At 38.9% G+C, this 12,223-nt stretch overlaps 2 protein-coding genes across 2 annotated transcripts; both read right to left on the bottom strand.

The window, feature by feature from the left end:
- Positions 1 to 654: 654 nt before the first annotated feature.
- si:dkeyp-51f12.3 (uncharacterized protein LOC107988041 homolog) lies at positions 655 to 6,144 on the bottom strand. Its single transcript, XM_056764798.1, has 3 exons — positions 6,139 to 6,144; positions 5,562 to 5,932; positions 655 to 2,038 (listed from the first exon to the last, which is right to left on the bottom strand). Exons 1-3 carry the CDS (start codon positions 6,142 to 6,144, stop codon positions 1,867 to 1,869), a joined length of 549 nt encoding a protein of 182 aa, XP_056620776.1. The 3' UTR covers positions 655 to 1,866.
- Positions 6,145 to 9,626: 3,482 nt separating this feature from the next.
- Positions 9,627 to 12,016, bottom strand: si:dkeyp-51f12.2 (uncharacterized protein LOC100151460 homolog). The gene is made up of 2 exons (XM_056764886.1): positions 11,406 to 12,016; positions 9,627 to 10,744 (listed from the first exon to the last, which is right to left on the bottom strand). Exons 1-2 carry the CDS (start codon positions 11,687 to 11,689, stop codon positions 10,504 to 10,506), a joined length of 525 nt encoding a protein of 174 aa, XP_056620864.1. The 5' UTR covers positions 11,690 to 12,016; the 3' UTR covers positions 9,627 to 10,503.
- Between the last annotated feature and the right edge of the window lie 207 nt (positions 12,017 to 12,223).

Below are 12,223 nucleotides of genomic sequence, written 5' to 3' on the forward strand. Positions count from 1 at the left end.
TGTAGGAGCTCTTCCAGTCTCAAGTACCACCTAAACGGAAATCATCCCTTAGCTAATGCGGAAGTAAACACAAGTTCATCTTATTGAACATAATTAAATTTTCATCACCAATTATCATAGTAGAACAGCTTTCTCAAGCAGTTTGTGATGCATTTTGGAAACAGGAGATGAGCCCCTGGTCTAATGCGCCACCTGGCTTGAGAAACCCGTTCTCAAAGACTTACTTTTAGTCATTATTTGGGTAGCACACATATTCTGAATGCCTTCGGCAGAATTCAAATTAGCCATTTTAATCTAGATTAAAAAAATTAATCTATGCCCACCACTAATTATAATACTACCCATAGTTTAACTATGATATTTATGGTAAAACACAGTAACCTTAACCATAGTTTCATTATAGTAAATACAGTTTAACCATGTTGCTTGTATTTGTTTGGTATTACAAATGGTAATAAATCGGGAAAAAAACATGGTTGCTATGTAAACGGTGCTCATAATTATGTATATTTTTTGCTACCAGTCAATAAGCATGCTACATGACTGGGGCACCTGCTATGCGTGCAAAATGTTTTTGAATTTAAAGCCAACTGAAACTCAAGGCAGCACAAAAACATTATACAATGTAAAAGTACAGTACTGAATATACAAAAATAGTTGGTCAATGAATAGTTTTAGTTAAAAATAGAATAAAAACTGTTTTGTGTCATCTTTATATGTTGAGGGTATAAAATACACTTGAACAAAAAAAAAGACTAAATAAATCAGTGAGATACATTGAATACAGATACCTTACCACACAGACAAAACTTATAGGCAAGCTTTTTAAAGTGACAGTGTCTGGAACATACAGGAAAAAAGCACATTTCCTCAATCCTACTAATAAAAAATAAAAAAAATGGGGTCTAATAAGAACGTAATCTATTAAGATTGTTAGATGTAACTGTAAAGCTGTTGTTTACAGCAACAAGACATCATGACAAATGTGAAGTGTGTAATAGTAGAATATACATGACAGATAACGGTCCCTTTAAAATATACATGCAGATAAATGGTTGGCACTGCCAAAACCAAAACATTCAATAGTCCTACAGTATATGTTTTCCCTGGGTTTTTCAAGGCGAGCGGTGTGTGTTCAAATTCAGTCAGGTTACTCAAGTAGCAAAAAGTGCAAAATATGATGTAAAACTTGAATCAGATGCATTCCAAAAACATTCCCTGGATGTTATTCTGCAGCATTTTGTAATATCTTCCCAGGAAAATGTGGGTGAAACGATTACTGAGAGAGAAAATACAAAACAATGAATCGTCAATGAAGGCACACCATAATCTTCAAGACATACAGCAATACAGTCCCTGAAGATCATGAAAAGAAATCCTTTATCCTTACATTTACATTTATTCATTTGGCAGACGCCTTTATCCAAAGCGAGCATATGAACCTTTTGTCAACACATTAAACTGTACAGTTAGTTTACAAGGCCATGCTCTCTGGAGTAAGCAAAGGAGAGAATAAACAACAACAAGATAGGCAGATACTGAGTCAGACAGTTTTTGGTTAGTCAAAAAAATTCAGAACCGGTATGTTTTGAGCAGTTTTTTTAAAGTTGTGAAGGATGCTGCAGTTCGGGTGGAGGCTGGCAGTTCATTCCACCACAGGGGAACCGAATGAGTAGAGGGTTTTGCAAGCAATTTGGTGCCTCGCTGTGATGTAACAAGCAGGCGTCGCTCATTTTTAGAACGAAGATGACGGGAGGGAAAGTAGTAGACCTGGAAACTTGTCCTTATACAACTTGTTGAGATTCAGTTCTCTCTTAGCATTAGCTTCTTCCAATTCATATCCTTAGATATTGTAGTGGTTGTTTATTATTGGTCAATAGCTGTTGTAGTCTTCATAACAGTCTCGTAGGATGGTGGAGGTTCCATTTGCCAGGGAGGGGGGGTTCCAGGCAGGCTCAGTTGATTAGTGCCTGATGATGGGAGCGTCTGGACTTCATTGTGATTCTCTTCCGCAGCTCTGCGGATCCTGTCCAGCCTCCTGGGAAAATAGGAAATAGCAATGACTCACGAATGCTTGCTTAAGACACACATTGAATGTTGTTGAAAGTTTTCCATTTGTTACATTGCATGTACTCATTTAGTAGACATAAACCAGATTTCTTTTATTTCATCAAACAACCTGCAATAAGTCAGATTTAAAAGTAGACATTCAGCAGACATTGTATTGCTATTGGCTGTTAAAACTGGCCTAAGCATCTTCACTCTCATTTTATTGATTTAGTCTGTACCCTTTGGCATTGCGAACCACCCAGTGGTCCTGTCTGCATTCTCCCCTTTCAGAAACTGCTGTCCACTTTTTTGAGTTCGGCCTCAAAGGTAGACCCTTTCAAAAGAGAATCCATTGTATATGAGTACCTCAGGGTGTAGTGCTCAGCCCCCTTCTCATCTCAATAAACACTGCATTACTATTGGACAACCGCTGTTTCTCTCTTTTGTCTCACAATGTCTCACCCACTTTTCTTTCCTAGCACTTTTCTTATGAACAATACTAGAGCTTTGAGTTTGTGTGAACTTTAGCACCTCTAATGTTACTTTACCCTTCCAATTAAGCATTTGTCACTTTTAATAATCATTAATAAAATAGAATGAATGAATATATTAATAAAGTTTATAGAAGCCCGCTCCTTATCATACTCTTTTTCTTTTATTGATGTCTAAAAAAATGTATCCAGCTTTAAGTTTAAAAACAAAGCAATGTGAGCTGTGTTTACCATTCCTATATTAAACTACTGTACTCTGCTCTGCAAACACAAGGGGTGGGGAGATGGGGGGGAGGGTTAGGCAGTGATTTGATGGCTTCAGCATGTTACAAAAATAAAATAAAAAAACAATAATCCCTGCCAATCTTTTAAAGTCCTCCCTTCTCCTTCTTTCTAGGCATGTGTACAATGCTGACTGCTTTATGTTAATGTTATACATCATGAAATCAGAAAAAGCTGCTCAAATCTCTGACAAAAGATGGACTCTAACAAAACACGAGCTTGCTTTAACAAATCTTTAAACATTATCTATGTTTTGAAAATGGTTAACAATTTTGACATGGGAAATGATACAAAGAAAAACTGTCAAATGTATATGTTAAGGTTATAAACATGTCTAATGCTGTTCATTCCCACATTAAAATGTCACAAGGAAACAATAAAGAAATAACACAGAAGTAGAAATTTCTTAACTCGAGCAAGGGAGTTAAATAAGTTCTTGAGATGTTTGGATAAACTTAATTCCTTAACAAATCTAAAGAAATAAAGACAAGATGAATGAGAATGAGAAAACAGAGCTTTAGAATTAAAGCCAACAAGAAACGGAAGTTCATATTTTTGAATGATCTGAGGGAGCATTAATAAAAAAAAAAACTGCACAGATTAATCTAAATATTTTATATATCAGCGCTCTAGACTGTGACCAAAATGCTTTTCACGTTATTTTAATAACGTGCAAGTTAAAATTTCGTAGGGTCGCATTGGTGCGAGTGCATAAAACTAATTTTTGCCCACCAAATATTTATTTTAATATTTAATGTGATTAATGAGTGGTGAATGACACGCTTATGATTGCAGGAAAGAGCGAGCAGAGAGCCCGTGCACTCCCTCCATCTCCAAACTTAAGTGTGTGTACACTTCATTCGGTGTTTCGCAGACCGAGCGGCATAAAGGCACTAGATTGCTCCATATGCTTTCAAAACATTGATGTCATATTCCGATTGTTCTGCGCATGAACTCGAACCCTTCAGTTTCTGAACTGTCTCTCTCCCTCACACTTTAAACAAAAGCCAAGGTCGTTAGACAGAATCCATGTTTCAAGCATTCAGAGAATATTTTTACCTGAACTACAGCTCGGTGTGAATGTAGGACATAATGGAAAAATCCTATCCAGTGATGGGTTTTCCGTGTTAACTTCTATCTATTGCGATGTCCTAAGCTCAAACAGTGCAGTGTCTTCTAATGTCTGATTTGCGATGTAATGACTCATCTGAACAGATTCATTTGGTTGAAACAACTCAAATGTCAAACACTGAACTCACGAGACTCTCTGACTGAACCCATCAAATCAGTAACTCAAAACACATCAGAACACAAGCGTGTTAGACCATTTAACAGGAGTGGGTAGTAAGATTTAGTACATAAAGTTCATTTATGACAATGTGTAAGGTACGTTTACAATAATTTAGTTCTGAGTTACTTTATAGTCTTGAACTAGCTAATTTAATTTAATTTTATGTGGTAAAAATAAAGACGGCCAGCAGCAAAATTAAACAAAGAGGGCAATAAAGGTTATATATCTGACAGATCATTTCATACCCAATGTATAACTTGAATATAAAACTAAATTATAACAACTGTATAAAATAACAAATACAACATTTATTTTGGATTTATTTGGCTCGCACGTGTTAAAGCGCAAATATGAAGTGGTCTAAAGCCGACTATTTTAAAAGACAGAATTACAAATGAACATACCGATTTATCAACTGAGGTCATTATGAAGGGCTTTAGTGTAAAAAAAGGTTGCGACCAAGTTGTGAGTTGGTGCCCTGTATATAAAAAAATAAGAAGAATTGTCTGTTTTGATTTTTTGGTGCCTAACACGAACAATACAACACTGCACAGATTACCTGGTCTTGTGAGAATTTACAGAAAAGTTGGTCATGTTTGAGTTTTATTTCGATATGCACTGAAATCGCTGAAAAAATTCGGAGAAGATTCACTTGTTATGAAAAGTCAAATGTAAACTTTACATCCTTGCTTTCGCTCTAGGCCTACAAAAAAATGAAATGTAACAGCAATAATTTACTGACAGGAAACAGACTGCTTGACCTACTTCTATAATCAAAACATTTGTTTCTTCTGCATCACTTTGGTTTATAAACTGAGAGCAGACCTAGAAGAGACAGAGCTCCCACTGATCCAGCTTGTTTTACAAATTGAAAGCCAAAGATAGCCTATACAAAACCACCAATCCATGTATTAATTACAATAGTATTTCATTTAATATATATTTTACCAATCATAAAATATATATTAATATATTCAGGGTTTTTACTTCAGTGATAAACTCATCTTGTGGAAAAGAAACAAGAAAATGTTTTATAGGCTTTGCTGTACGTTAAAGGAGACACCTGAACCATGTCAGAGGTTGAGTATACGAGACAGGTGTGAGCTTTTTAAACCAGGAAGAAACCACTTGTAAATACCATAGTTACCATCCAGAACATAATATCAGCTGCAGAGAACACACAGAAAAAGATTTAGACCTTAGCAACCAGATAGCAGTGGCCTGGCAACGAAGGAACCAGCATAAAACGTGGCTGTTTCATACTAATAGCACTTTTTAGTGAGTGAATTTGATTTTGGGGGTCTTGACTTTCAATTCAACAATAATTGTCTGGTTTTGGTCAATGCTTACACATCAGCTTTGAACTCTTGCATGAATTCAGTTAGTCTCAAAAAAACATACAAGTGGTACAGCTGTGTTCATATTTGGATGATTTATTTAAGCCTTACCTTTGCACTGCAAGGGCTTGATGTGGAGTGTAGCAGATCCCTGTTCGTGGGTGTAGAATGCAGTGACCCGGTACTGTGACGTGACTGGGTTTGCAAGCCAGGCACAATGCAAGGGTAAAAGTGAAGACCCCCAGGCACGTTACTGCCAAGCCAACGTAAAAAAAATATGGTTTGCCTATTATAATGAGCACCACACCAGCTATCACAAGTAACAGCCCGAATAAAACCGGCCATTTGTTCTTGGAAGACATATTGTCCCTTCTGGTTATACCATCACAATAGTAGTCCACGCTGTCCCCCGCGTCCCGTCTGAAGAGAACGTGAAGTTGAACATCTGTGGAGGGTCGTGAAGGCGTTCCTGTCCTCGTGAACTACATTGTGATTTTGCAAAGAAGCATCCCGGCTACCTTTCCCGTCTCTTGGAGTTGTGGGAAGATTTGCCATCTGTTGCGGTTTTTGTTAAACCGAAGAGGAAGTGTTGGAGTAGATGGGCGGAGGTTTGTGGCACTTTATCGATAGGGAAATCAAATCACGTATTGCCTGGGCGTGGTGGTGCCGAATCGGACTCTAATGTTACTCCCATTCTAGACTTTTCAACGCGAAGACGAATAAAACATTTATGTGTTGAAATATGCGATTTGTACATTGGCTTTCTAGTAGTTTTTTTTTGCTTGCATTTGCATCTAGTAGTAGATCCGCCTCTTTCGACAACGTCTCCATTCAGGGTTGCCAGATCTTCGCAACAAAAACAGCACAGTAGCCAATCAAAACGATCCCAAAAACCCCGTAAATGATTTAAAAATGTGCCCATACCTAGAACACACATTATACTGCTACCTTAAAGCATTACACGAAATTTCTTCACAGCTTTGCAGTAATTATTTTCCATATTATCCTAAAAAAGGAGCGCTGCTAAACAAAATATATCCACCTAAAATAACCCGCGGCAACCGTATAAAAGCAGCACAAACCTGGCAAGCCAACACGTGTCTGCACCGAACGCGACGTGACAAAACGCACGGCTAGTGGGATTGTCGCGCCGCATTCATTGCGGAAAAAGGGAAAAATTATAATATGTTGTACTAATGCGTTTCTAATGTCTTTTGTCGTGTCGCGTCGCGCCGGTCGCGTCCGATGTAGACGTGTACACAAGGCACCCACTCAGTCGCCCAAAAATCAATATCGATAACTTTTTCATTTTGATTGTACAGTTGTGTTCAAAATTATTCAACCCCCACTGAAATTGATTGTTTTGGTCGGTTTGACATTGATTATGATCATTCAGTCATCCTGCTTACAATTAAATCAAAGAGGCACGTGTAGGTCAGACAAATATAACATAACATTTATAATGAAATAACCACAAATGTCTTTTCTGAGCTCACATCATTATCAGTTTTATTCAACCCCCAAGTGACATTCAATCTTAGTACTTAGTACAACATCCTTTTACAGTTATAACAGCTTTTAAACGTAAAGCATAGCTTGACACAAGTGTCTTGCAGCGATCTACGGGTATCTTCGCCCATTCATCATGGGCAAAAGCCTCCAGTTCAGTCACATTCTTAGGCTTGCGCACTGCAACTGCTTTCTTTAAGTCCCACCAGAGGTTCTCAATCGGATTTAAGTCTGGTGACTGCGATGGCCACTTCAAAATGTTCCAGCCTTTAAACTGCAACCATGCTCTAGTGGACTTGGAGGTATGCTTGGGATCATTGTCCTGTTGAAAGGTCCAACGTCTTCCAAGCCTCAGGTTTGTGACGGACTGCATCACATTGTCATCCAATATCTCCTGGTACTGAAGCGAATCATGGTGTTCTTTTCTTCATAGGCCTTGTTCTTCCTCCTCCAAATATAGCGTTGACCCATGGGCCCAAACAGTTCTAATTTTGTTTCATCAGTCCACAGAACACTATCCCAAAACTTCTGTGGTTTGTCTACATGACTTTTGGCATACTGCAGTCGACTCTTCGTATTCTTTGGGGACAGCAAGGGGGTGCGCCTGGGAGTTCTGGCATGGAGGCCTTCATTACACAGGGTGCGCCGTATTGTCTGAGCAGAAACTTCAGTACCCACATCTGACAAATCTTTTCTCAGTTCCTCAGCAGTCACACGGGGACTTTTCTCCACTCTAAGCTTCAGGTAGCGCACAGCAGTCGAAGTCAGCATCATCTTTCTGCCACGACCAGGTAGCGTTTCAACAGTGCCCTTTGCCTTGAATTTGCGAATCATGCTTCCTATGGTGTCTCTTGGTATGTTTAACATCTTTGCAATCTTCTTATAGCCATTGCCCTTCCTGTGAAGAGTAATCACCTGTTCTCTTGTCTTCCTGGACCATTCTCTTGACCTCACCATGTTTGTAACCACACCAGTAAATGTCTAGAAGGAGCTGAGTATCACAGTCATTTTAAAGCTGCCTAATTGGTGCTTATTAGGCTTTATTGCTGCTCCCTGATATCATACTGTTATTTCAATACCTGATTGAAAACACTTCATTGAACCTCTGTTCTTCAGAGTGGTAGTCTTTAAGGGGTTGAATAATTATGTCAATGAAGAATTCACAAAAGAAACATTTCCTACTGTATTACAAAACTAATTGATGTCATTTTAGTTGCAAATGGTTCTTTAAGAAGTCCTTGTAGGATTTCATTCTGAATACAATTACAAATGTACACTAAATTCCCTAAAACCATTTACAGCATTGGGGGTTGAATAATTTTGAACACAACTGTACGTGCATGTGGGGGCACGGTGGCTTAGTGGTTAGCACGTTCGCCACACCTCCAGGGTTGGGGGTTCGATTCCCGCTTCCGACTTGTGTGTGTGGAGTTTGCATGTTCTCCCCGTGCCTCGGGGGTTTCCTCCGGGTACTCCGGTTTCCTCCCCTGGTCCAAAGACATGCATGGTAGGTTGATTGACAACCTCTGGAAAAAATTGTCCGTAGGGTGTGAGTGCGTGAGTGAATGAGTGAGTGTGTGTGCCCTGCGATGGGTTGGCACCCCATCCAGGGTGTATCCTGCCTTGATGCCCGATGACTCCTGAGATAGGCGCAGGCTCCCCGTGACCCGAGGTAGTTCGGATAAGCGGTAGAAAATGGATGGATTGATGGAAAATCAAAGGTACAAGAAAAAAATAATTCAATTAATTTAAGGAAAGTTTAATACAAAATAAGTAGAGAAAATGTAATAATTATTATTTAGATAAATATCAAAGTCCCCCTCAAAGAATAAAATCCTAGAACCTCCCCTGCTTTCAACCCTGCTTTTCAACCCCTTCTTTCAAGCAGCACTGCATTTTCAGTACAGAGAACGACTATCATGGGACCAATCATAATTCAATTTCCTATATGTACAGCTTCTGAGTGAAATGCCAAAAGGTGACAAGCTAATAGGGGTCCGTAAACTCTTTTTGTAATAAAGGAGTCACAGACTAAAAGAGAAAAGATTGACAAATTGTGGTTGTCTTATAACAATACAATAGCACCTGAGACAACCATTTGACTACTACTTGTACTGGCACAGCTTCATCAGAGGTCTAACAAAGCATTAAGTGTAAATATTATGAGAAGTTATCTGGGAGTGGGAAGCTATTGCACCACAAGTCCCCCCCCACCCAAAAGTGAATAAGCAGTCCTGGCATATTGGTGGATAACAGTAAAAAATGGTTAATGTTTATCATTATTACAATTCTGTCTCCTGCAAACCTAATACAAACACCACATACTGTTATTCAAGTTCACAAATCTATTAAAGATTTTTTATAACGTCATATAAAAAAATTATTTGCAATTTTTATATACTGATTTTATAAAATTCAAAACATGTTGACCAAAATACTTGTTTTGTATATGACTGAACGTTTGAATAACAGAGAACATGATTTTTGTTCACGTTTTTCTTTCAACTTTTTTCACTTTATACTGGAGTGCAACAGTTTATGCAATCTTTTTGATTAAATGGCTCATGGGAAACAACAAGAAAAGTGAATTAGAGTTTAGGATTTAATTTTAATATATAAAAACAAAGTACAACATCTCAAATAAATATTCTAGCATGCCAACAAAACTGATGCAAACATCACATTGATTGTCTCTGCAGTTTGAAGTAAACATACCATATATGGTCAAAGCATGTGATAATGGATTACCCAGAAGTGCCCTTGTTAAAAGATGAATATCATTATAATGGTTGAGTCAGAGGAAGTGGCCACAGCGAAAGTCATGTTTTGTAGCGTCTCAAACAATATAAGGAGAGCATTAGTTCCCCATAAAACAAAGTAATGCACTGTGTGGCTATGTGGTTTTCTCAGCAGAGATGGGGTACCATTATCATGCACCACAATATTTGCCTTATTTATAAATCGTCTCTTTGGAACAGAACTCTTAAGTCGGCCAAGCTTGTGATTTTCGTTTTGAGACTGTAACGACTGTGTGCTTATCTTCAATGAAAATATCCAATAAAGGTAACACATTGTTTCACCCTGAGAGTCTCCAAAATAAATAAATAAATAAACCAACTAAACACTTTTCAATGTCCCTGATCTAGCTCAGTTCTGAACCGTGTTTAACACAAATGTTTAAATACCATGCCCTTTTTTTTAGAAAAAAAGTGGCAGTGGAGGACAAATGCATCCTATGAGAGGTAAACGCTTCTGTTCCAGTGGCCTGTGTCACACATACATACACACAAAAAAATGTTTTTAAGTTAAAGTGATAAGATATTTAAATGCCTTGAAGCTAGGATGTGTTTTTTCACAAATGACGTTGTTAAAAAAAAGATGAATCACTTGTTTTCAAAGTGCTGCTACACTTTTATATTAACACTACATTTAAATTGACAAGTCACAGAATCCTACATTTCAGCATGAATAGGGCTATGAAACCAGGTTTAAGATCAGAACACCTGCTCGACAACTTGTGGATCGTTGGTCTTTGTTTTGTATGTTAAACCTCAAAACTGATCTCCCGTGAGCGCCCGAAGAGGGGTTCAGTCAGCAGGTGTGTGTCAGAATAGCTGCGTCTCAGTCGTGTTGAGCTTGTAGTTGTTTTGATGGCCACCTCATAAGGTGGAGGAGGTTCCAAGTCCCAGTGAGGCGGCCGACCCCGAATGGTAGGACTGAAGCATGCTGGCTCCATTGGAGGATAGTCCAAGTCCTCACCGTACACGCCTCGCCTCTGCAAAGTCCTTAAAAATACAAAATTATTTGGTTAGTCAAATACTTTGTATGTTGGGATGAATCTCTTTGATTTACATTAGGATGTTGAATATGACAAGTATGCTGGGGATGTGTAAATGGGACTTTGATGAACAGTGGTTTACCACTGGAGGGCGCAAAAGGTCCTTCCAGTATCAAATATCTGGAGCAGAGCGCAACTGAGTGGCCGCAGTTGTTAGACTTCTCCACTAAGTGATTTTTAATGACATCTGAGGTTGGGAAAAAGGCAAGCAGAAACGAGATGGTCCAAATCCAGAGGGATATGGATGGAAAAGTAAAATTATCACCACGGATGTTCCTATCAGTTCCATTAATGATTTTACGTGTTATGATGAATTTTGTGCTGACTTGAAAAAACATATACATCATGTTTTATTCATCTAATGGGTGTTATCTATTAGGGAACAGCTTTTAGGGTGCTGGCACCTTCCCCATTACATTTTGTTGACTGCCCTCAACATTTTTAAAATGGAAAATCCTTTAAGACTAAGCCCTAAGTATGCAATATGCTGACAACAGCTATTCTAAGACTATAATTTATGTATGCCAATTTTGTTTTATGAGAAACATTACTATAACAGCACAGACATTTAACATTATAGTGCGTATCACTAGTCCACGTCCACTTACCCGTGCAGAAAAACGGACTGAGATTCAGGAAAGTGGCTTCCAGGTGGTGGGGTGAAAAGGACTTGGCTGTAGTCGTGGCTGAACTCTTCGTTGTACGGCACGGGGTTTCTTTTTCCATTCATAGCCCAGAAGAGTCCTAATATCAGCATCACCGCCCCGAGCACCACGCAGCACATACTGAACGCCTGAAGTTTACTTTGGTTAGAAGTTAGAAAAGCGGTGGAGCCACCGGTCACTATCAAAAACACCCCAATAAAAATAGCGCCCTGATGTAGGGAAGGCATAGTGCAAGTCTCGTGCAATAAGGCGGCTAATGCCGCTATCTATCTCAAGGGTTTAACGCGCATCGTCCGGCTTCGGGATGACATCGAGCTGTAAAGTTCCTCAAACGGAAATGTTTTGCTTCGCTTCTAAGGGAAATTGCATGTCCTGTGGATGTCACTCATACTGGCAATGATTTCATATTGCCCAATGATTTAGGCAATAACGGTGACAAGAAAAAAAAACTGGACCTTCACAATCCCTCACAAATGAAGCCTGCTGGAGGTCCTGATCGCAGCGCCTGCGGAGAACTTCGCGATGTGCTCATGTGCATCAGGTTCGGTCCGTATGATCTGATAGCTGTCAAGTGAGCGCCGCTGCCCTGCTGACAGTCATAATGAGCATCAGAGTTTACGCCCCACCCAAGAGCCGTCTGTAGGCCAAATAGTTATTAGCATAACATAAAAAATATGATTCAAATAAAGTGTACGGAAAATATACTTTTTACTTTCTTTTACATGGCCAACACCTAAAAACGCATGTATTGGCAGGTTTCA

Source organism: Triplophysa dalaica, chromosome 13, assembly GCF_015846415.1.
Source record: "Triplophysa dalaica isolate WHDGS20190420 chromosome 13, ASM1584641v1, whole genome shotgun sequence".
NCBI classification, from domain to species: domain Eukaryota; kingdom Metazoa; phylum Chordata; class Actinopteri; order Cypriniformes; family Nemacheilidae; genus Triplophysa; species Triplophysa dalaica.